At 43.8% G+C, this 26,877-nt stretch overlaps 1 protein-coding gene across 1 annotated transcript in view; it reads right to left on the bottom strand.

Annotated features, from left to right (window-relative positions):
- nrg3b (neuregulin 3b) overlaps window positions 1-26,877 on the bottom strand; it is a 177,097-nt gene that overhangs the window by 77,598 nt on the left and 72,622 nt on the right. The window contains exon 2 of the mRNA XM_035146551.2: window positions 13,305-13,440. Coding sequence (XP_035002442.2) covers window positions 13,305-13,440 — 136 coding nt within the window. The remainder of the gene's footprint in view (window positions 1-13,304; window positions 13,441-26,877) is intronic.

Below are 26,877 nucleotides of genomic sequence, written 5' to 3'. Positions count from 1 at the left end.
GCTCTTCTGCTGTATTTTCAATGGAAGACACCTTGTGGCTCGTTGCACTAAATTAAGCAGAAGTAACACAATCACCAATACAAGTCCCAAAACACACGGACAGATAAGCGGTGCTGAGCAGTCCCACAGATGCCAAGGCAATTCCTCACTTCATTATTTACCGTGCCAAAGGTTGTACCGAGGTCAACCGGAGCGTGGGGCATTAGCACTGTCATTCATCAGAGTTCATTTGAAACAGGTAACAGGCCCGGATTCAATCTCAGCGTGTCTATATCGATGAGGCACAAAGACGGATGGCCACATGGGCAAAGCGGGCACATGGCCCCGGAGCTGATAGGGGCCCTGGTCTTTGGCTTTGAGATGTATTATTAAAGTCTTTTGTAAAAAATTGGAGGAAACGTGATTTTGAAAATGTTGCACGATTATGAAATAGTAGCATCAGAGGGTCGTCCATTCACCAGAGGGTCAGTGGTTCGATCCCCGGCTCCTCCAGTCTGCATCACTTCTCCATCTACCATAATGTTAATATTGCATTAACACTGTATCTGACGCTTCCTGTTCTCTCAACATGTTAAAATAACCAATATAGATTTCAAACTGATAAATGTGCTTATACCATTTGCACGTGTGGTCAGGAGGCTCTGTGGCGAGTGTGTGTCCAGAGCCCGTGGCCACGACAAACCCGTCCACTCAGTCTCTTCCAATCCCGACAAGTACAACTGATATAAAACATCACATTAAGTTGAAGTTCCATCTCACAACGTGGGCCCCGTTTGCTCTTGACCTCCAATATGAATTCACCACTACAGCCACAAAGCCTGGCACATACATCGCAGCGTGTTTTTTCCACACAACAAAAACATGCACTGCATGTCTTTTCTTAAAGAGAGGTCCCTGAACTGGGATTTGCATATAGATAAGATGCGTTGGCCTTGAATAGAGAGCAAACACGACGGACTCCATTCAAACAGCCGCTGGTTGTGTAACGACCATGTGATCACTGCAGACAGTGTCAATAATAACAAGATGTTGAATCAGTGATAATAAAGATGTTCAATTTGAAAACATTACCAGCATTCAACCCAATGGTAAGTGCAGTATATACGAATATGTTCTATTAATACTATAATACACACTATATTATGTGTACATAAGAAGAATTTATACGTCTTAATACTGTTACTTGTAATTTATAATAAAAGTGTACTTGTATTTATGGTAAAAAGTTGAATGGGGCTCCATATACCTATTATTGATTGTAAGAACGATTCTGATTGGCTCCATTTTTTTTTGTTTTGCCAATTTCAAAGAATAATTGAGATTAGTTTGACCCCGGAGCAGCCTCCTTCCACCGCAGCTCCGTTTGTCAACATCTATCTGTATTGACGCATGAATATTTATCCCCCGTTTGCTTGGTTGTTTCCCTGCGAACGTGGATTAAACCAGTCTGTTGCCGGATAATTGATCTCGGCCCGAGACAGGTTGAGGTGGAACAATGGGATTTCTCTCTGCCTCCCTCCGTCTCTTTTTATTTGCTGCTTTACTTAATTAAATCCCGATTCAGCTCGGCGGCGCTCTATCAATGAACGCGGACAGTTCTGCCGGCGCAACACCAAAAGCAAACAGCCGTGTGGAAACATGCAGAGCAGCGCGGAGACGTCGGGAAGATAGAGAAAACACGTCAGATCGTTTGATGATGAAATATCATCCCGGTTAAGAGCCACCCACCGCCTCTATTACTTCTGCTTTTTTTATCTCTTACATTTGCTTGTTCAAGTCATCCGTTCTCTTTTTCTTCTTCTTTGATTTAGTTCAATCCTTGTGTCTTGTGTTCCCCAACTAACTGATCTGTTTATCTTACTTGACACCTTCCTGTGGATGAACTGTACGAGCTGCAGCTCAGGTAAAGCCGGCGGAGATGCTACAGAGAAGGGCTGAGGCTGCACGTCAGATGGAGAGGAAAATGGAAAAAATTTAACTTTTTCCTGCCTCCTATTCCTCTGAGGTTTGGTGGATTTGCACATGACCATTTATAACAAGAATATAAAGGCTGATTAGCTTACATGATGCACTGTGAAGACACATAAACTCTATTAACACCTTAGCATTAGGCCTGTCTCACTAGATATAGAAACAAATCCAGCAGAACATAAAGGAGCTGAATTCCCAAAATGCTCCCTCTGGTGGAGTGCAGATGACAGTCCTGTGTACAGCTGAGAGTACTTCAGGGTCTTACCTGCACCTGAACTCCGGATCTAAGAGATCTTAACCATCTGATCCCCCTGAGATAAGAGGAAACAAACAAGCGTCTCCATTGTTTCCTGTATTAAAACAGGAAAAATGACATGTAACTATCACAGCTGCAGAAAGTCAGTACTTGAGAAAAACCTCAGGAGATCCGCGAGAGTTATCAAAGCCGCCTGTCAAAGTGCTAACTGTGCTCAGAGATGAAGATGCGGCCTCCGTTCTGTGTCCACCGCTGAAAATCATCAGTAATGAGGAGCAGCCGTTCTCCTTCACCAGCTGAGCTCACGACGAAATGCCAAGTTAAATGCTGCAGGCGACTTCACAGGGGCTGTGCCGCCGCCTTCAGATCCAAACGCAGTCTCTTTGTGGCAGCCAAATGCTCGGTCATTACTTTATCGGAAGTCTTAGCGTGCATTTGATGAGGGGAAGAGAGAGAGAGAGCGGGAAGACGTGCTGAGTCGATGTTAGCGCCGGTTTGTCTGTCATCTCCTTTTGTGATCTTCTTAGGTCTCATTTCGTATTTACAGGCGACATGGCAGCGACAAAGACGCGTGTGTCTGTGCTCGGCCCCCGGGTGAGATGTCTTTAAGTCGAACTGATTTCCCCTGACTTTTATTATGAAGGAATTTTGATACCGCGGCTATTTTACAGAAGAAATTTTTTATTTTATTTTACATTACACTTTTCTGAGAAAGAGCCAGTAGCTGTAGGCCTCTGCAGGTGGGCGTTTCCCTTCACGGGGTTCGATTTAAGCTGTTTACACATATAGGAACTCTGGAAAATATAGAGAAACTGGACATTTGCCCTTTCACACATGTCCTTGTCAGACTTGATCTCCATCCGTCCTTTATCTGCTTTTCCTCGGAGGGTTGCGAGGGGAGATGGAGCCAATCCCGGCTGACATTGTGGAAGAGGCGGGATACACCCTGGACAGGTCTCCAGCAATTAACCTAATCCCAATCTGCATGTTTTTGGACTGTAGGAGGAAGCTGCAGAAAACCCATACAAACTCCACACAGAAAGACCATGGCCAAACCAGGATTCGAACCAGGAACCTTCTTGCCGTAAATCACCCAGACGTGGCCACAACTTTTAGAAATACTCTCCTCTGTAGAGCGTGCAGGAAAAATGTTAACCACCGCCAACACGTCCGCTTGCTCGCTGGGATTTCTCCAGACAATGACCTTCCCCATTCACATATCCGCTCAATTGGACATTACACAGACTTAATACTTGGGAGCTGGCAGGGAACCGTCCGCTTAATGTCAGGTACAACGGATTTGGTCATTAGGTTCACGTTCACAGCTCCCAGCGATGAAGGCAGAAAGAAAAGAAAAAATCTTCCGGTGGAGAGGAGGTTGATGGGGGTTGATTACTCACTGCAGCGGACTGTATTAATTAATGCTGCTTGTGAGTGGTCAGTGAGCCCGTGAACACTCTCATGCAAACAATCCACCAGCGCATGCAAATAGTGTCATTACAAGTTCACTCACTGTGACCCACACTCGCTCCTTATTCTACAGAACCTCCCTATATCAGGATATTCTCAACACAATCAGTGGAGCAGAAACTTCTGAGCAAACAACCACACGCTGGTGAGTTGACACCTTGCATCCCAAACACTGGGTTGATGTAATTCATTTAAATTAAAGACTTCAACTAACCCAATTAGCCTCAAACAAAGCACTTACAACAGATTGGCCCTCGCTCAATTAACAAAGATTTATTTATCTTGCTTTACATATGAAAACACTAAAAACATTCCCCGTCGTGTCAGCGGCCTCCTGGCTAACTAGCTGACGCTGGGGAAATCTGTGTCAGAGACCTTTAATCCCCGAGCTCCTCCTGGCAGGGACAGACTGAAACAAATAATTCAGGCCAGGAATTAGACCCATCCCAGGCCACCCTCATGCAAACCATCACACTGCTGCACATTGTTATTCTAACCCTGTTGTACATTTATCTACTTGGTTCATCCGGGAAGAAAATTGTCCACATTCAAAACAATACAACGATTTGTGATTGACCAATGAATAACATTTGATTAAATATAAATATATTAAAACATATTCCTGTTATTAAAGGAGAATGCCTCATGTTTATAGTGTACGGTCACAGCAGAAACCATGTGCAGGTTATAATTACGTCTGTAAGTTAATAAAACATTAGGCGCAAGGTGGTAGTTCTCCTGTGTGTGCCCCTGCTCTCTCACTTCACTTCTCCCAATGCTCATCAACAATGGATGATTATTATCATTATCGACGGCCATTATCCAAGACGCTGTGGACACACACGCGCCTGCAATCCTCAGCGGTTAAGTGACGTATAGCCGTCATGCACAGGAGAGGTCACAGTGGCTCAGTGCTGCCTCTCATATCATGGCTGGTCTGGCTGACTGCTCGTGGTGAACCAACGTGACCGTCAGACCACCAGGAAACGTTCCAGTGCTCCCGACGGGTTGTCCGCCGTTACCTCTGGGTAATGTCTTGAAAAATTCAGGGTTGCAGTGCATGTGGGAAAGAAGCTTTACATTTCAGAGCCAGCTTGCTAGGAGGCCACGGGTGGATTTAGCTAGATACGGCAGAACCACCAGAGATGTTCCGATATCGATTCTGATACCTGGATTGAAAAAGATCACAAAGAAATAAATCTAGGGAATGCAAAGCAATTACTTCCTTTCGAAAGCTGTTGACATCGTGACATTTTTACTCGCTCTGCCTAATGTTACCGGCGAACAGAACTTGCCAGCGGCGGTAGCTACAATGCAACTGTGATTTCTGTGAAAAGAAAATCGCAGTTTTATCTGGGTGAAAGTAATCTACTTTAAAGACGAGGTTTCGAATCGGTACATAGATTCCTGCACTCGCCACTTATTTCCAATGCTGGTATCGGAACATCTCTCAGGACAATTCATCCTTGTGGCCATTTGCAGTACTGCAACAAAAAATCACCTAAAGGCCCCAAAACACTGAGGATTTAAATTCACTTTGACACAAAAGGTTTATCACAATTGACATTCCAGTAGCTTGTTATATGTTATTAAACAAGGGTGCCATTGCTTTCCTGTGGAATAAAAAAAAATCAATTCAATGTACATTTGTTTAAAAGTGAGCTGGATATATTATCGGTAAAACATAGACCAACACCTCTTGAAGGCTTTAATTTACTTCAGGCATGGTGGATTTCTTTCCAGCGCGTCCGTCCCAGGCTCGTTAACGCTCCGCTCGAAAAAAACAAGGCATCCTTCGTTAGCTGAGTGTGGACATGTGAGTCTTTCATCTGCCGCGTTCGTGACAGGCCTGCGGGATAAAGCTGAACGAGCCAAGACCGAGGCATGAATGGAGAATTTTGTATAATTAGTGTGTTAGCATGCATGTAGTAGTAAGTAGATATACGAGGAATGATAAGTTTGGTCTTACACATAACATGTTAAACGTATTTTGAGAGGAAATGAAAGCTAGAGAACTTAGGTCAGGAAACGATGAAGCCAGTTTCACATTTGGGGCACCAAATTTCTTTTTTTATTCAATCAATGAATTGAATCTGCCAGCTCAGGTCAACCCCAAGCCGAGATGATGGGATTGTAAAGGTGTGAACAGGTATACGTGTTTATAATTGTGTTGCTTTCATATGTCAGCTGGGTGGGGTAGCGGGGGGGGGGGACATGGCCCATTGGCTCTAAGCCGAGAGAACGTCCTCCCTATAGCAGGATGGATCAGCAGAGGAGCGACAGCATCGTGGATTAGTGCAGCCTGTCAAGGTCTGACGGTGCAGTGACAATTTAATCGCTGAACTGGCTCCCCGTAGAAAGAGGGGAAGATGAGAGGAAGGAAAAACAGCAAGGGGAAGTTAAGAGGCTGTGGTCTTCATTTATGAGATTCATTTTGTCATATCAGACTCTGTTAATACTGCTGTCAACATCTCCTGGGTCCTCGGGAGGAAGAAACAACAACAACTCACGCTCACGCAGACAAACACACACACGGAGCACTCTGAGCGTATCCCTAAGCTTAACCCGACAGTGAATTACCAAAGGAAACGGCTCTTTTTGTCATCGGGGGTTTGAGGGAACACGCGCTTCCTCATCAGGATAGATGAACATGTCTCCTCAGGCGTTCACATGCACACACATTCCACATTAACGTAGGAAATGCTGTTTTTTTCCCATGAGTCATCCATCATACTGGTTTTGAAGGAAAGCATATTAAAAAAATCAATATTAATTTAAATACGAGCCAACACCTCATGTCAAAGTTAGTTGAAGCAATCAAATGTGTAGATTCCATCATGAATTATTCACGAGCGCACAATTGTTCATACACTAAGCCTGTGAGGTCTGATCAATCAGAATCAATACAACACACAATATGATGCAACGGACAGGTGATTGTGGAACGTTTGAATGTGGCAGGAATACTACGTGAGTCAACAACACCTAGTTATTTTTCTCTTTCTGCTTCTGGCCTCATACTAATAAGGGAAGACGTTTCCATGGTAATAGTAGACACACGAACTACCTTGAGCTCCACCAGGCTTTTAAATGCACACTCGAAGGACAGTGATTTCATCCTTCGTGCTGAGGTGAATAAAAGCAACGCATTGGAAACATTCACGGCAGAACGAAAAAGCATCGGGCAGGTCTGACTCTCACTTCTATACGCAGAGTGATTACAGGCAGCTTCAGATCACTTTTGTGTGTTCGGTGTTTATAAAGCAAAGCAGGGTCAGTTCCATTAGCTTTGACGTTAAATTCACATTTAATTGATGCCGAAACTGCACTGATAGATTTGATCTTGAGAAAACAACCATTGTCAGACTCTCATTTAATCTGTATTTATACTTTTTAATAGGTTTCAGGTGTTAGGCCGTGAAAGATGTCACGAATTACACGCACAGGCCTCAGTGCAATATCAACATCTTAGAATGAAGGCTTTTAAATATCTCACCAGTGGAACTCAATATAGTTTGTTAAAATGACATCTACCCATTCTCTACTTTGCTTTACACTCACAATTTGCATTTTTACATCAACATTACAGGCTTACATCATGATTGGAATTAAAAAAACTCCATTAAAAACAACAGTACCCATATGCAAATGGTATTTTCCCCTCACGTGGCAGCATCAGGCCGTTTCCGCTATAGAACCAACTTGCAGCAGCTTTGCATCATCTGTGCCTCTGTGTCGTGCCGTGTTGATACAAGGTCCAGCACAAGTTACGAAACATTATGTTAAAAGAAGGCGGGATTTGATTAAAGGGAGACCAGCTGATTTATGCGAGAGAAATCCTCCATTTGAGTCAAGAGAAGAAGATATTTCGCAGCATGGGGACGATGTTTCCGCAGAAAGAAAAGTCTGCATGAGAGTAGAAACCATCGTTGAAGAATCAATTAGGAATTCACTTGTATTGCTGTTTGTAGTAAAGCATGCAGAGCTTCTTCATGCCGTAATGACCACACGTCTGTTTCACCAGCACAATGCAGCAGGTGGTGGCCAGAGCTGCAGTGCGCCCTCATTCCAGACACATATATTCCACAGCACCCTCCAACCGTGGCTAAAGACATGCTTTTGGTTTGCTGAGCACATGTCAGGCGGATTCTGCCGAGACCTCGCATCAAAGTCGAAACCTGCATCACTGAGCAGGTCCAGCATTTCTAACTAGAAACCGAGTGGAAACGGTTTGTGTTTGTATTGCGAAAAAGGCACAAAGAACATTTAACATGGGCTGGGGCGCATCGTGTGTAAGAGCTAAGCTGAATGTACGATGTCCATGCAGAATGATCAATTACAACACAGTTATTTCCATCAGATATTATCAGAGGCCATAAAGTCCTATTTAGTCTCGTGCTCTGGAGGGAACTTTAAGTGGCTCTGGCAAGCTGCGCTTCACTGAATTACACACACGCCGTCCTGTAATTCACAGACCTCACATACGGAGCAAACCAATGCATTACTCTTTGCACTAACAATTAACCTCCCAGCAACTCTACTCATAACAATCAAAGAAAACACGTGGATTCAAAAATGAAAAACACGTGGATAATACACACACTGGATATTCTGCTGAATTACCATGAGCTTCGCTGGGTTGAGCAGAGGAACAAAAACATTGTGTTTGTAGTAATGATTATGCACCGCGGAAATTCAGGTGTTGAGATTGAACATTTTTATCCTTGAACCACCCACCTATAAATCACAGCAGAAAGTGCACGATTAAAGGCGCGGTTATATGAGCAAAAAATAGAAATGCACAAACAAAAATCATTTTCTAACTCTTTCTGAATAATGTGCCTGGATATTTTACATCGAATCCTTCATCTAGGGAAAAAAACTAACGTCACAAGCACCATAATGAATGGAGTGACACTTAAAGGACGTAGCTGTGGACTCTGTGGCACCGTCGGGCGCTGGCAGGTCCGCGCTGCACCGGCACAGCCGAAGTGTCCCAACGGTGTGCCGCAGGTTCTATTCGTCTCCTTGTGTCCTGACACTGAATTCTTACGCTGGGCATCGATTCTCATGGGATCACAGCAACATGTGTTCATTTAATCTGGGGTGCCCTATATACGCCCGTGGCGATTCTTTACCTCTGGCGTGGGGACATAGTTGCATCTCCACTTCTTCCTACTATCCACAAATTAAGCCTAAATATCCCTATCTTGCACCAATGGCATCTTTCGGAGCCAGAGTCTTTGCGACTGCGATCAGGGGATGGAGTTTCAGTATCGAACTCCCACAGATACACACGCTCGACCAATCCTGAGTCAATCTCACCTGTCAATCACATTTTATCATGTTTATCTAGCATCAAATAGCAATTTAAAACTTGCTGGATAAAAGAAGCACTTGAAAATACGTGATAACATCAGAGAAATTGACAGATGTGTTTGGCCCATATCTCGTGCACTAACACGGAGGAGGTCTATACTGCAGCCAGCCACCAGGGGGGCAATCAAGAAGCTTTGGCTTCACTTTAGTGGAACAGTCATGTCTTCATCACCAATTACAGAAATGTACATATTGTGTATTTCAGTGATTTTTCTACCACCCTCGGGGGTTTTGGCAGATCACTTAAGGAATGGCTTGGTTCACAAAATAGCCTGATTTAAAGTGATGTAATTCCTGGTTATCTATACAATGAATAGGATTGAGCCGTGATGTGTTGAAGCCCGAGCATCATGGGATCTTTGAGTTATTGTACATTAATTCTACTTAGTGTATAAGAGGGGCAGAGCGCTGATGTGGAAGTAGGTCTTAAACTCACATTTGCATATTTATTTTGGGCTCCTTATTAGCATTGGCAAACATGAACATCCAGCATGAGTGTGTGTGTGTGGGGGGCTTAGTAACAGAAGAGAGCAAGGCAAATGTTTCATAACAAACTGAATTGATTTCCCAAGTTCTAAACTGTGATCTCGTCCAATGATTCAAGATTGTGAAGTCATCTCCACTTGTCTCATGTTGGAAAACATCCAACCATCTATTATGCCGTTTGTGCCGTGGCTCGGAGGAGAACATGACGTCAATGGAGGCAGCGATCTTTAAAACTTTTACTTTCTCTGCTCAAAAGACGGGAGCGGTGGCGATGAGGGGCGACTGTCATGACGCCACTGATCTGACATCGTTCTGGGGGACGACTGATCCGCGGCTGAGTCTCCGGCACCAGAAACAGGGAGTGTGAACAAACTTTTTTTTCAGTTTTTATCTCATATCCAGTAATGTGGACGGTCGAGATCTGGGTTTACCTCACTGCACAGTTTCTCTGACAGGAGGACGAAGAGAGGAGCAGATCACGTACAATGTGGCATGAATAACCGTAATGACACAGCAGCAACTCGACAGCTATTTGCAGCTTTCGGGCTCATTGTTTCTTGGTTTGACAGTCCATATGGTTGAAGCCCTGGAAAATAAAACTGCGGGAAGCCATTTTTTTTCAGCAAACACAAGTTGACTGTACATTACCTGCCCAGCGGGAAACAGCTGTGATCCGAAGTAAACAAAAGGCCGTTGAAGACAGTTGAACATTTCACATTCAAAATGAAAGACAAGTGAACAATGAAGAAAGACTCTTTCATGCCAGGGAATGGAAAGAATTCCATCTGAAAGGTTTGACAAGCATAACTTATTCCAACTTTATAGACTTTATTTTCAAAGGACTCTTATTTGAGTCAAATTATGATGTTTCTTTCTGACTTTCTGCCTCAGCTTCTCTCGGGCAAACGAAACAACCTTTCAATAGAAGAACACACAAACCTGTAATAATTTTTTTCTCGGCTCAGGAGAAATCGCCAGATAGCGCAACTAGGTTGGACCCTCCGGTCTGTGCTGACTCCTATAGTATGCAGTCATTCGGCCGTCACTAATTATAGTCCAGAGGGTCGCTGCTATGAGTCTTCAGGGTTTATTGATGCTGCTGTTGCGCCGACAGCACATTGCAAATTGTTGAGCCGGCCACTGTAATTTGACAGGAAACACACACTGAATCCCTCTCGCTTATCTTTTACTTAATCATAGTCTCGCTATCAAATAAAAGTATATACAGTATATTTTGTGTCATGCAAATACTGAAGATTTTACAGTTTTTTTAGTACTAAAATGTGGCTTGTTTCACTATTTGTCAAACCCAAAGTCCAGTGAGCTTTAAAGATGTAAATTCTAAAGTGTTTAAATGTGTCTCCCATGTGGAACTCCCAAGGAACCAATCCTGTCAACTTGTGGGTGGGGCTCAGTAGCTTGCAACAAATGCTCAACTGCAGGTGGCGCTGTGAGGGTGGACGAGGAGCAGCGGTGGGGCCATGTTAGCATTTTCATAGATCCCAGTCAATGAGGAAGGAAGGTGTAAAGTTAGATTTAAAGCCGTTTTCAGGCCATGAGGCAAATTATTTCATGAATATGTCATTTTAACAGAAGAACAAAAGTTTTGGACAAGCTACTGGAGTGGGACTTTAATTAAATACACGATTTCCTGAGTGTTTATTCTATTTTTGAATACTGTTTATTTCCTGAAAGACTAGACTCATGGTCATGTGTCATTGATGATGCAATCTGCTATGCAACTCAGTCGTTAAAGACATTCAAATAGCTCAGGTTTGTTTCTCTATACGTATTTTAGTTTGTTTGTCACATTATACGATTGCATTGAAGTCAGGGGTCTATTAAGTGGAGTTCCTGTATTTAAGCTGTTGGCCAGTCGGGGTTTGAGTGACTGAAGGCTCCCGGAGGGCAACAAAAGAAGAAAAAAAACAAAGAAAAGAAAATTGCGGAAGAATAAAAGAGTCAGCTGCCTTTCAAGGATGATCAAAGAAGGATCCTGCAAATGCCTTCTCCTACAAGCCTGTCATTAAAATGCACCTCATACCAAAGAGGGCACATCAAACTATCTGCATGCAAGGTTAACACAGGAGGAGAAAAGGCTTTTTTGTACGACTGATTTTACTATTAAAACTTTTGTCCAACCAAATCGAAGATCACATTTGTTCCCCTTGTTCATCCTGTGTTTGGTTCAGAGAATCAGCTGCATCTCTGATCCCTGGGTTCATCATTTGGGTGATTATGGATCTCGGGGTTTGCCCAACTATTATAATTATGTATTTTTACACGTCCCCTAAAGCGAAAGAGCAGAAAACACGTGCTGAGGGGTTGCGACCACTGTGGAGAGGAAGGATATTGGTTCTAACATAAGACAGTATTTTTATCAGAACATTAGATTACGCTATGTCATGATGTTCAAGACATGTGACTGATGAACATACATCATGATCTGCTGAAATACTTGCAGGAGAGGCGAAATGCATTATGGGAAGTGGAGTTCAAAGTAGTTAGTTTAAAGTTTAAAGTAGTTGTTCGGACAATGGTTGACGATCGAAGGGAGAGTTTCATCGATCAAAGCAGCAATAAAGAATAATGAAGAAGAATTAGACCAAGACGATGTTCGCGCTGACCGAGGCTCAGGCGGCAAAGAGATGAGTTTGAGGAGGAGGAGAGAGAAGGAGGAGGAGAGAGAAGGAGGAGAAGCATCTTGGCGAGTTCGCCGGCTTTATTGGTTTCTAAACACAAAGTTTAGGGGAAAGGAAATGATTTGGAATGAAAGCCTTAAATGTTTAAGCAATGCAAAGTTTTTTTGATTTCATCTCTCTATCTACTTCAGAGGCTTAGAAATGAATGTTTTTGTAAATGTTGACAATTCTCTCAGCTCTTCAGAAAACCCTCAGGTTTAAAGTGGTTGTTTTCAACCAATGCTGAGGTCTCTTTTGTATTTGCATTAAGTTATTGGAAAAGTTATTTGAAGGCCTTGTTGTGTTGCTAAGCTTGTGCATACTTTAGAATCTGACCGCGTCTCTCAGAGTTAACCAGCCCGGAAAATGTCTGGTTAACTTTAAACCTGCAGGACTTTCTGAAGGCTGCTGCAAAACGCTCCCGCTGCCCACAGAGGAAACCAATTAGTTACAAGTGAAGTTCTGTGCTTCTCCTCCCGACGTCATTACCGCAGAAATTAACCAGGGAGAAAATCTGTCAAACAGCCAAGACTTACAGCTGTCACAGACGATGAACTCCAAAAGACTGAAGTCTGAGAAATGTCGACTGTCAGAGGTAAATAATTATGCGGCAGGAAGGAGAGCGGTTAGAGTCAGCTGACCGGTGGGAGCGTGAGAGGTTTATGCTGTGTACGCTGTCGGGTGGCCACGGGAGGATGGGGAAAGGGAAGTTCAAATCCGATGCAAAGTGCGATCGCTCATTAAAATGTGAGGGGGTCATTTCGGGACACACTTGATGAAGTGAGCACTATGGATTCTGTGGATCTCCAGGAGCGACTCATTGAATCTCTGGATCACCGGTGCATTTTAGTTGCATTTGCACAACGATTTTCCCGGCGTTTCATCGCCCAAAGAACACGCTCCGTCGGGACGGAGACAAAACAGAAAGCATGCTTGAATGAAAATGACCCCAAGGTTAGCGATTAGAGGGGAAGGGCAAAAGAGAGGAAACGTCGATGCTGAGAAAGTAACCGAACGCCTCACACACACTGACACACACACACAAGAACCATCCCGCTCACCTGCAGTGCCTGTGAACCCCGGCCACGGTTTCAATGATGGAGCATTCTCCCTCATTCAGACAGAAGGCCAGGTCCTTATCTTCCACACAAGGCTTGAAGACCTCTGACCGTGGACTGGGGAGCGTGGGGGCCACTGCTGGAGACAGAGGGAGACAGGTTTAGTTAAAGTTAAGCAGATAAACTTCTTTCAACTTTGCTTCTAAAAATTGTTGCAAATTCACACATGAACATTTCTCATTCCTTTAATCTCTTTGATGTGCCACTGGTTGTAGTTTCTTCTACACCAATTTCTTTTTTTTGGCACTAAAAATTCATCTGCTCTCCGCAGACTCAAAGAGACGATTCATTCCATGTTGATTTCTGAAATTCGTGAGCTACAGGAGAGAAGGCCATCGGCGCATCTGCCTTCATTATGAACAGAGAAAAATAGGTTTAAAGTTTTTTAAACCTGATGCAAAAGAGAAATCATGATTTAAAACAAATCCAGTGTCATCAATGCTATCAACAGTGCACTGCTTTGGTTCTATTCAGTACAAAGCATCTGCATTCTTTGAGCTTATCCAGCTGTTTGTTTCGTGTGAGGTCGTTTAACCTCACTTCTTCAGTGAGTTTCCCCATCTGGTCGCTTTGGTAAACACAGAAGTAAATAATAGAGGTAAAGACACAACGTTACATCACAGAGAGGCAGGGCACAGCGAGAGCCGGGCCCCGGCGATGCAGCCTTTAATTCTCTTCTTCCAGTCTGACCCTGAGCTGCTCTCGCATCACGAGCATGGCTGCCATGCACGAGCACTGCAATGCAGGGTTCTCCACCCTGTGAAATATGCACAGCTGTCAGGCATGTGGCCACAGCGACGCCCAGACGTTGTGCCTGCTAGCATGTGCAGCCACACAAGTGCACACACACACACACAGACACACACATACAGTGATTATCACTCAGGAGCGCTTTCACTCCATGATGTAATCAAGCATTGAAAATTGGATTGACTGGTATTACGCTCAATACCTTGCCAATACAATGGGATTACACGTCTGATTCTGCTTTCATCCATTTATAATATGCACAGCGACACACGTGTTCGCACACAACATATTCTTCCGACTGTCATTCCAGGCCTATCTCTGTCATCCCTTTGTGTGAGTCGGCCAAATCTTTGTCGCCCAAGCTGCTTTATGTGCCGGCCACTGGCCTTTTGTCAGCTGAGCCTCTAGCGACCAATCGCGTGCGGGACAATAAAAACTTGGTAATCCCTCTTCTTTTTTTTTTGTGCCCCAGCACCCACTTCAATCTGTGTTGTGTTTATGGCCATTGCTCGATAAATCTGGGGCTCTTGATGTTAGGCCCCAGAGATGATGAGAGATCAGAGGGAACACAAACGGAGATATGTGGCGCTCCTGGGGCCCGACCGAAACTTTGGAAGATATCGCTCACGCCACTTAAATGTAGCAGTCACACCACATGTGCAGATGCATGTGGGTTCTGTGCGCGAGGACGTGCTCAACAGGATATACATGCACAATCTGTATCTGTTACACGTCTTACTTTGCGAATGCTAATTTGTGGATCACTTCTCATTTATCAGCCCCTAGAGTTTGATGCATATGAAAGTAGGCCTTGAACCTGAGCTGACTCCTTCACTCTCGAGGCTTTAAAACACATCGCATCACATCTCGTAATATAAATTCCACAAATTCCCTGTGCGCATCGTTCGAAAGGTTATCTATTTCAAGAAGAAACTTTAATAATAGAAAATAGAACACAATTCTCCCTTGTGTTATGCACGTCTGCGGCAATAATTGTCATGGCGTTAAAAGTCCCTCGCAGCTTTTACTCAGACAGTGGCGGTGACCACACGTGAAAAACGACACGTTTGATATACAAAGACAATGTCCGCTATTTTAGGTCAGCGGTTCAGGTTTAAGAGGCAGAGCTGTTCTGACAGAAGCCCAAATTGATTTTGTACTGTAAGCCTAACCATTGATATATTTACATTAGAGAAGCCAAGGTCATGCGGATACCAAACACCCTTTTAGTACCTGTGTCGAGAAATCTTATCTGTGCTCGGGCGATTCAAAAACTTTATTTCCCCAAACTTGTCATCTTCACCCAAAAGAGGCCGGAGGAGAAAGCGCTCTCTCTCTCTCTCTCTCTCTCGTACGTTTCAAGCGTCGCCGTCATTCCATTTGTCACATGTTGGTGACAGGGCACAGGGGTGGAACGTGAACTACACAAGGTCGTCTCCGTTGCAATGACACAGCACTTTGGGGAATCGATGATGATGTATGATGTCCCCATATTTTTTTTTCATGAGGAGCAAAGCTTCCAGAAAAAGCTTCCAAGGGACATGAGTGCAGCACCTTTTGTATATCGCTTCTTTTTCTCCGACAGCGGATGTGCCAGTTTCATACCCAGAGAGACAGGAGAGTCTTAAATTAAACATAGCACAGCATAGTTTGTGCAAAGAAATTCTAGAATGGGTTGATGTCAGAGGCGGATCTGGGATTTTTCTAAATCAGGGGCCATGAAGGGGCCACAATTTACACAGGGGGGCCGAGTATAGGTCCAACATCTGTGCACAATTCCTGATTCAGGAAGGTGCACATTGAAGTCATTGACAGAAATGAAAATTGTACCTGGATCAAGCACATTGTGTTCTTCAAAAAGCGTAGAAAATAAAATTCTTAACAAAATGTCACATTTTCTTTTAGTATTGTTCGTAATTGACTAGTTTATATATTAAAAAAAAGACAACTGAAAAGACAGAGGCACTTCAGGGGCCAATCAGATTCCAGCCCTGGATCCATCCCTGGATTATCTTCCCTATTCAACCAGTGACCAATACCAGTAACTAAATTATTCACTTCATGCTTTTCTGCACCAATTACCTCTAACAAATCTGCAATATAAAATAAAGACTTTTCCGAGAATCACCTCTTTTAGCCCTGTTGGCCACATCACGGAACAAGTCATCTTCACATACAGTATGTTTGGCCTCCAGCAGAACAGGCTGTCAATTTGTTACGGCTTCTCTTTTCATCACTGTGACAGGCAAGAAATGGTAAAAAAAATCTGCAGCGTAGCGAGGACAATTTTTTCTGAACGAGCATCTGTCAAACGGGATCCTGGTAAAGTGCTACGTTCTTTAAATATTCCCCTGCAAGAAAACACAGCGAGTTAAGAGCGCAATTAATCAGATTCTTGAGTGCGACAAAGCAGAATGGCGATAATGTGGGTATTTATATTTTCTGATGTTTCCAGTGTTTGTCATTTGTTGAATATCAAGGGGTTGACCCCGAGGGTATCAACATAAACCCTGTAATACATCCGTGCAGTCAAACCAATACATTTGTGCACGTTTTGATATAAAATTAGTAATGAAATCACACTTTTTTTTAAATGAGTCTCCATCTTCATTATTGAGGTAATAGCTAATAAATGATGTGTCCCTTGGTTTTGGTTATTATTGAGATGTAGTGTCACGACTAATTATGACAAACACAACATACAAGTTGCCACTAGGCTCATTTTTCAGCACTTCTAATGAAGCCTCTTTTTCTTTTTTTTTTTATCCTCAAAATAAAACTTTCCTCATGCAAGCCTCCAGCAAACTCAATGAAACACAGCTACTGTTTGGTTGCTGTGAAAAAACAACAAAAAAAACACACAGCATTGTGGAAAATGTGCTAATAAATGGCAGCTGCATTGGGAGCGTGATTCATCCTGGACTCTTTGAAATCATTTTCACGTCTCTCACTCTCCCCGTTGCACAAAGGCAATCCAGATTGCCAATTCCCTTGGTAACTTTCAAGGAATCCACTGGCTGGGGATCACAGATTCACATGATGCTTGAGAGATCAGAGTTATCTGAGAGGAATACTGAGCCTAGCACTTTCCGCTCAGTCGTTACTGTTGGATCGCCTTTGTGCGAAATCTTCAAAAAGTCTTTCAGCGTAAAGTAAATGTAGAATTTTTCTCATTCTGATACGTATTTCTGATGGGGGGGAGGGGGGGCTTCAATATCTGTTGTTGTAGCGTGAAGGTTACAACAACTAAACAACTGAAGCAAAAGTCCCATGAGTTGCAACTAGCGAATAAAAAATGAAGGTGAATGTAAATTCTGCATGCGTGCTCACATTACAAATGTCATTGAAAACATCACATGGGACATATTATGGGTTTTTTTTATTCAGAAAAAGTGACAGCGCTTGATGCTCTTATCTGTGAATGTGCAGACATGGAGCTAATCAAAGTGCAGAAACAAAAACACGTCTGCAGATGTTGTGCTGCTTAATGGAACATGGATAAGACCTGCCCTTTGATTATCTTAAGTGTAATTCACTGGTGAATGTTCCATTTGTGAAGCTGTGTGACTGAAGTCGGCTCTGTTTCGCCATCCTGCTTTTCACGTTTTAGCTCCGATGCACGATTACCTTCAACTGTTAATTAAAGTGCGACTGGAAGCAGTGGTGATGTCACCGGTTTTATCTGTAACGACTCGAATCCTGTTTTTAAAATCTCGCATTTGCGTGTCCATGAGGTCGGGAGAGAATCTTCTTGGTGCAGTATTCTTCACAGACGTTGCTATATGCATGCAGTGAGATGCATTCAGACCCACTCTAGACACAGCCTCCTCGCTGCAGACAACACAAGAGACGATTCCATTTACAACTAGCATTTTCCCTCTATGGCTTCCTTCTAATGTGCTCATTAGTGTTCTTGTGCTGAGCCCTATCCCCCAGGAGACAGTGGTCGGGAGAGAACCGCCTGTGTTTACTGCAGTACACATCAAAGAGAGCCTTACTACGTAAAAGGGAGAGTCCTGAGAGAGCCCGCTGATTGCTTACCCATCATGCACTGCTGCCTTTTGGACAGAACCATATTCGGAGAAATATATAGTCCAGTGGATATGGGCAAAAAAATTGGCCTTTGACAAACGAAATGCCAAAAAATATTATTTATACACATGCAGATGTAGTTTAACTGGACTTTAAAATGTGCTAAACATGTGATTTTAATGTGATTGTTTCCAATGAGCTCCATCACAAAGTTCATTCGAATGACTGAACAGTATCTTTCTCACTTAAACTCCACTGTACATTGCATTAGCAGCTGAGGTCAATAAAGTAAGAGACGACGCAAATCAATGTGTCTAATCTTTAAAAGCACAATTTTATGTCATAGAGGCCAATACAGATGTTGGTAAACAATCTTGGGATGTAACAAAGTACATGTACTTCATTACTGAACTAAAGTACATTGTTCATGCATCTAGATCTGTACTTAACCCTGAGTAGATTTGTTTGGGTACTTTTCACTTTTACTTGACTACATATATCAGCAAATACCTTTACTTCCTACTACGCAAAATGCCGTTGCATTAGGGTGCAGGCTCCACTCCGCAAGTTACTTTCACTCTTAAACTTAAACTATAAGTAAAAGCAAGCACTTTTACTGAGGTAGAATAGTTAATGTGGTACATTTAACTTTACTTTAGTACATTTTTGGCTATTTATTTGTACCTTCAAGTAAAATGTTTGAGAACTTCCTCTAATTTAAGGTTTTTACACCTTAATGGCGGCGTATATGCTCTATACTGCGTAAACAAGCTGGTGGATGTTTAACATGACTTTGGGGATTTTCTGTAGAACAAATCTGGTTCTTATCACGTTTCTCTACGTAAATAAACTGCTGTCAAAGTCAATTTCACTGTTTGATCTCAAGCACTGGGAGACACTAAGCTAGCATTTTAGGTTGAGGATTAACACACATGAAAGTAATTTAATCCAACTACGGCAGAACACGTGGCAAAAGATGCTATATGCTGCGTATACGCCTTGTTACATAAGCTGTAAACAGCACACATGAATATTTAAAATACATTGAGCTGGTAAGCGTGAATAAAGGCAGATAAAGCTGTGGGTCAATACGTATAAGCCTTAAGGTTCACGAGACACGCATGTCATAGCCTTGGTCTGTTTGTCAAATATCACACACACACACACACACACACACACACACACACACGGACTGTATGCCTTGCATGTCTATCAAGACGACAAGCCCTGAGGACCTTCTGTCCCTGACCTGAGACAAACAAATAGTCGTTGACCTGCAGAACATTTGGTTAAAGGTGGCCCGTCGCTGCCTCTGTGCCGGGTTAAAGAGCACGCAGCCTTGGTTTACCGTGACATCCTGGTGATGGGACATTTGTCACAGTTACTCCGCGCGTCCTTCACTTCCCTGTCCCAGTGGCGTTGGCTGTGGAGCCTCAAGCTGACAGGCTGCACGTTAATCGTAACTATTTTGCATTTGTTCAAACAAACACATCAATAGTGGAACAGTTTTGCCGTCTGTGGATATGCGGCTGCAAAGGTTTTCGTGAGGAATCTCAAGGGAACTTGCATTCACAAGTGTCTCTGCAACACCTTCGAGGCAAGTCATTATCTAATAGTATCATTACAAGACAAAGTAAAAAAACAGGTTCTGGATACGTTCACTGTGGCAGGCCCAAAGCAGCAGGTTAATAAAGTAGACCCCCGGAAGACATCAAACATGCATTAAACCTTAAGGGAACTAATGAAAAGTTTTAATTATCTACATTATCCCCTGACCCGGTGTCAGCTGAATCTTGATTAAAGTTCGGGTGATCAGCGTTCGCACACAACAAGCAGAAGTCCCTGCAGCTCCGGACCCCCTCCCTCTCCCAGAGCGGCTCCAAAACAGATCATAAAGTGACCATGAAATTTCTCCCCCACACAAAACCCACGCAAAGCACAGTGCAAGTGTTTTTGCAGCCGACGAGACTTCACCGTTCGGTCCGCGTCGCCTGCGCTGCGCTCTCTATCAGACGGCTTCGGCTTGTTTGTTGTCTTATGTGCACTGTACCTCTGCTGGAGGTGAGCGGTGTCTGCGCTGTCAGACATAACCTGCATCACCGATACGAGAAACTGTGCAAACATCGGGGGAGCAGCGGCTGACAGGAGAGGGAGTGTGTAATTTTTGAGTGGGACTGTTACTTGACAAAAAGGCACACAGACATTCGAAACACTTTTTTTTTCCGCAGAAAGGGAGAAGAAATATGCTTTTGTTTTATCCTCAGCAGAGCTCTGAGGAAACTGGAGCCACATTACTTTATTACCCGTTTGTACAAATGTGACAGAGACTGTAACAGACCATGGAGCGTAGACGTAAAGATGGACAACACGTGTCTACTTCCACACATCATCCAGAAAGGAAGCCAAAGTAACCCAGGATACAAATGCTGCCATCTTGCACCGACGATGTCATACACAGTAGAAATAGGGGATGCGGGCCCTGTCCTAAATGCTAACATGGAGGAGGAGGGGTTCATGACCTGGACTTTATATACAGTCTGTGCCGTGGACTTGCAGCTGTTCCTGCTCCAGATGAAGTACTACAAAAGTACCTTTAAGAAGATAATGAGATCACAGAGGGGTGCATGAATATTAAGATGAGTATTGTCAGGTTATTATCAGCACCGTGATGTGTTTTTTTGATGTCGTCTTCAGGGCTTTCAAAGATAATTTGCCACCTCAGCTGCACATTACTCCGACTGCGGGCGCTGATGAAGCCACGATGCCCTCCGACTTCAAATGGGGCTTCGCGGCAGTGGCGCTGTGACTGAGAGGCTGCGAGCGACTCCCTTTCTCTCCACCTGCACATCCTCCTGTAGCTGTTTTCTTTTCAGGCGATCAAGGTCAACATGTAATCCGTCAGAGGTGATAGACTCACTGTTTAAGACCAGAATCACTAATGAGCTTTATAAGAATGCGCCAACGCAGAGCGGTGTTATTAGATGCAATTTCTCCCGTGCTAATTTGTCTTCGCAACCCATTTGCAGTAATATGGAACCAGACAGATAATTTATCCTGATTCATTGATTGTAATTTGGGGTATAATTATCATAATATACCACCAGGAGGGAGAAAAGTGCGTTGCTGCTCATGGCCTCAGGAATCAAACAAACGGCTGCTCCCAGTTTTGTTTGACTTCTTTGCCGTATTTCTTTATTTTGTGACAGATCTGTGCGTTAATAGCGAGTCCCAGATGATCTCTGCAGCGATACGTGCCGCACATTAGCATCGCATTAGCTAAAGCGCTGTGAAGTACAGCGGACACCAGCGCAGCCGTAAACATACGTCCGTTTACTCCGGGGGGGAAACTCATAAAAGCTGTTCAGAATGGGATGAGTGCCTCTACCTCATATTCAACAGTGGCCCAATGTACTTTAACGCCATTATCTCCATTACTTACAGAGCAAATAACGGAGAATAACCAGCAACTGGAGAAATAAATTTGAATCTATCAAATGCATATTTAATGAGTGGGGCTGCTTTAGTGCTTTGTTGATTTTTGCCACAGCAATGGCCTTAGATTTAGATTTGGATGGCAGGAGAGGACGCGCGCAGAGAAACGAGACACAAATTAATTAAAGCTTCCTGTTGTTGTTATTCTTTGCTGAAAAATACTGGAAGTACCTTGCTTGTTGTTTTGCTTGAGGAAAGGCTGAATACTCCATGAAATAGGAGAAAGAACACACAATGCACGCACACATATGTGCAAGGACGCATGGAAGCAGTGACGAGCACCCATGGACTCATAGACTTACAAATTAAATGCAGTGTATAGAGGGTTTTTATATATTTTATAAGGATGCACAATATCCATTAGGAGGTTGCAGCCCTAAACATCCAATCTGATCATCTCTTACAAATTCATAATCAACTATATCACCTGTTAAATAACAGCAGCATAATTAGTTTTCGTTATTTGCAAACACTCCATCTGCAGATATGATGATTTACGATTTGCAGATATGATCTCAATCTGTCCTCGGTGTGAGTATTTCCGTGCGTGCGTACAAGCGCAACATGCCTCCATTTAATATTTTTTTCATTTCCATGAAAGGTCTTTTGTTCTTCATCACAATTTATTAACAAACCATTCATCAAACGTGACATATTTGGCTTCATGTGCTTCTGACTGTTACCACGGTGCCGATACCACACTTGGGCTCGTCTTGGCAGTGCCCGTCTCCATCTGCCTTTTTCTTGTTCTCTTCTCTTTTTTCTGCATTTAAGACTATATTTAAAAGGATGGCATGAAACTTTAATCCTGGGGGTCTAGAGGATTATTCTTTGCCAGGGGAGTCTGGAAGAGAGACTGAGAGGTGCAGTTGAATGAGTACCTAATTGTGCCCTCGTTTACTTACTGTAATATCATAGCCCACGTGACAGGTTGCTCGAAGCTAAACAATGCAGGGTTTTTTTCTAAGCTGATGAGGAGATGTGTGCATCTCAGCTCATCAGCATCAGAATCATCGTGTTGTCGGTGATATGATCGCGGCGCAGTTGTGTTAAAACTGCCTCTTTGTGAAAACACATTTTCCCTCCATGAGCATTCGCCATGCGTCCTCTTTACGCCTGCCAAAAGATATTTGAATTGGAAATGACTCAAACTACTGTTTCATGCAGCACTCATCTCGAGATGCGGTTTGTGCACGAGCAAACAGATCAAATAATCATGAAAGGGGAGAGAAAGAAAAGCAGGACAGGAAAAGTTGGAACGAGTGATTTGTCTCGACCACACCGTGTAAACCAATTAAAGACCGAGAAGTCGCTTTGGTCACTGGTTACCTCTGTGTTTTTCCTCTGTCTCTCTGGGTCTAGCTTTTACATTAGTCTAAAAGAATGCAGACGATTATTCACATCCCAGAGAACAACAGCAGAGGAGGTGCAACTCGTGAGCACTCGACAAGAGAGACGAACCAAACAGCATCGGATGCATTCGGAATTTCAAGGTTTGTGGTCTCTCCTCTCCTCTGCCTCGACGCCACATTTCGCTTTTCTCCCTGCCACCCTCCATCTTCCTCACGGGCGACTCTGAGATGCTGCAGAAACGCGACATCAACATGCAGCGCCATCCGAGCTGCGGCGTAAGAGGAGAGGAGCAGGGACGATTCGGCTACGTGGACCAGAGAGGAGCTTCCTGTCAGCGCGGTTGATTAAAATTCCTGGGACCAAGAATGCAGGGTGTGATGTACGACGAGCAGGTGGTGTGGGTTTAATATGCATGAGCGGACGGCTCCTGCATCTGCAGATTGGCAGTCACTGAGCTTGCCTGTCCGCTCTCTTGGCAGCTCTCTTGGCATATGGAGCCACTGAGGGCATACATGAGCATAGCAGGGGGGCCGGTCTTAGCACCCACCAATAACAATTTACTCTTTTTCTGACTCCCGGGGACCAGAAAGACAGAAACTGGCTCCTTGTGGCGGCTCCGGCCGAGATGAGGGAGGAGGGGAGTGGTTTTTGTGCCGAATATTTTATTGATTTCATACAAACAGAAGGGAACATCAAAAGGGAGAGGGATTAACGGAGCTGGTGCAAAAATTGACTGGGGTGGGGTTTGGGACTTGTGCTTACTGGAGGGAAGATGTGATTAGCCCCAGCACCGTCTCATCTGCTGATTCTGTTGATATGAAAAAGCAAGAGCAGTCCGAGGGGGACGTCAGCTGAGCTCGTGCTGTCTTACATTGTGTATTTGATACACAGACGGTGCCTTGAAAATGTTCATCTGCGCTCGGGCCTGTTTGCTGCCTCTGCCAGGGAGGTTATGTTTTCAACCCCTGTCTGTCTGTTTGTTTGTTTGTTTGTTTGCAAGATTACACATAAAAAAACTGATTTCCACGAAACCTGGTGGAAGGAAGCGATAGTGGGTCGGGGAAATAAACCATTCAATGTCGGCAAGGGGGTCCTGATCCAAGGGGCAGATCCAGGATTTAGTTTTTTCCCCACTTTCTTTAACATTGAGATGATTGAGAAGATTTCAGTTTTCCACATGTTAACCTTTTTCCACAGGGAATAAGTCACGGATCATGATCAAAACAATCAGGCATATTTAGGAGACTGATTTCCATGAGTGTCTGCAATTGGGTGCAGCTTGATTGTAGGATTGTGGGACTGAAAACACTTTATCTACCAAGTGTCTCATTCTTTTTATTTTGGTGCGTCTGCTGCAGTTGGAGGAGAGGCACAGCAGGGGGTTGTGTGACTGTCAATCCACTGTTACACTGTAATTTCGCTGTCATGTTTGTGTCGTCTGCCGCCCGTCTCGAGGTCGGCAGGTCACCTGACACGTTGGTGGAGCCGCACTCTTACAGACCCCCCCCCTCCAGCCTCAGACACAAACCCCCTTTCATTCAAACCGCTGCCTTTGTGTTGCAGGTTTTCTTTTTTCATATACACTCTTCAACCAGCAGCTACTTCTAATGGTGCAGATAAGGTAAATAAGTTACATTGCAATTACAGCAATAATACCAGGGAAGATCAATACCTACTTGCTTCTCTCATTAGCGCTGGAGCCAGGATTCGGCAGGAGCGAGATCGAAAGGGCTCAGCTGCACTTTTCTAAGGGATCACTGCAAAAGCCGTGCACCCACTAAGAGATAATTTAACGGATTTTAAGGATTAAGACATTTATATTACAAGTTATACTTTCTATAGTTTCACGAAGTAAGAGAACTGGTTGAGAGTTATAAAATCACATGGTTAAAATAACATCTTTGTTTCAAAATGGTTTAACTCACATATTAATTCAATATTTGACTGGCTAACAGTGAGTTTTTGCTTTGTCATATGTCCTTTGCCTTACCGTAAACAAAAAAAATTTAGATTTCTCCAGGTTAGACATTTTACTGAAGAACTGTGACGTATTATGTCTTTAAGTTCAAGTGAAGGGAGGCATCAGCAAAACAATTCAAATGTTAATAAACCAACTTAAATTCACATTAACATCCGCCTCCGAGCACCAGTGAAGTGGAACAATCTATAGAAAGTGCAATCTGTTTTCCTGAAGGTTAATAATAGAATCTACACCTGCATTCAGTCAATTTGAGACAAATCTTTAAACACAATGAATGGACTAATTGGATTACATTAATGATAACCAGCTTGGAAAAACTCACCAGGGGACGACAGTTAATCCCAATTATAAATCCCACTAACTGTGCATCTCGTGGACGAAGCAGAGCCCCGATGATTTCCCTCATCACCCCACTCTGCTCAATATAGCCAGCCATATCTTTGGGGGTTGCTTTCTCTCTCCACCCACCCACCCACCCACACACACACACACACACACAATGATACAGCAAATGCGCCCTGGCATTATCACCCCAAAGCTCTACGAAAATAAACTTGGATAGAAACACGCAGCCACACACACCCGCAAACGCCCGCCGCTCTCTCAACGGAGCAGCGGCAACAGGATTACACGCCTTTCAGACTGCTCACTCTCCGCAGGAAGACGTGGCTCTGATCCAATAATGGTGACATGCAGAAACAAGGAAAAGGTTGCCGGTCGGCCCTCCCTCTGACATCTCGGCGATAACGTGCCGGTTTTAAACGGATTTAGCAAAAAAAGATAACGGTAGGGGGGAGGGGGTGTGGTGTTGCTGTGACAACGAGTTTGTGAGGAGTATTAAGTTAATGTTGCAGGTTTTATAAGCACAGATGCACCTGCAGGCTTTTACCCCGAAGCAGCCAAACACAAACTGAGGTGCATGTCCAATTGTGCACAAATGCCAGAGTGGCACCGGTACCAGAAGCGTTGGCCGCGACGCTCAATCAGGGAAATTCTGTTAAGCCCCCCCCCCCTCCGGCCTAAAGGGAGTGTCTGCTGTCTAATTCGAGCCAAATCATGGTCAGTTTAACACCTCACCACCTGCTGCGTTTATGTGCACGAGTGTGTGAGGAAAGACAGAAGCCGTCTGTGTGTGTTTGTGTTCGGAGCTAAGCCGGGAAGAGTGTGGTGAGTGTACAGCAGTGACCTCGTTCTCCGAGATGAAGCACGACTGCCGGAGACCCACACACACACACACACACACACACACACAAGCACAAACAAGCCTATTTTAGTATGTTTTTCTTAAGTTTTCCGTAATTAAACCAAACGCACACATCGAGCAGCGCTGAAAAAATGTCGGTTTTAATTGCAAACTTCAAAACGGCCAGGCATGATCAATGGGGCTTGATGTTAATGCAAGTCACCCTGCACGAGTGCATGACGTGATTAATGGCGATGATTTCTCCTGTCACGCCGGAGCCGTTAAAATCCCCTTGAAAACATATTGCTCCCCCCCCCCAAAATATTCTTCTCCATTCTCCTCTACGGCCTCCATCAAAGGACGTACGGAAACATTAAACCTGACGGACAAAATGCTGTGCGTTGAATGATGGTCGTGTTTTCAGAAAGTGGTTCTCTCTGGTGCCTGGCATTCCCTTACAGACATATTAATCAAAGAAGTTTCGCTCAGAGCCATTTGGGGATGAATACAATGCAGTCCCCTCGTTGCTCCACACAACAATACCGCCGCTTCTTGATATGTCACACTCAGTGAACGCCGGGGGCGGATATATTTTACCGACTGGATGTTTGTTTCCAAATTACTGCAAAAGACCTCTTGAGGAAACAAAAAGGTAGAGAATTCCAGCTGCATGGAAGAAGAGCGGAAATGCTAGTATTTCTCTGCTTTATCTCTATATTTGTTTG

Source organism: Hippoglossus stenolepis, chromosome 21, assembly GCF_022539355.2.
Source record: "Hippoglossus stenolepis isolate QCI-W04-F060 chromosome 21, HSTE1.2, whole genome shotgun sequence".
In the NCBI taxonomy this organism is placed as follows: domain Eukaryota; kingdom Metazoa; phylum Chordata; class Actinopteri; order Pleuronectiformes; family Pleuronectidae; genus Hippoglossus; species Hippoglossus stenolepis.
The sequence above is the reverse complement of the archived record's forward strand: the minus strand, read 5'-3'. Positions and strand labels throughout refer to the sequence as shown.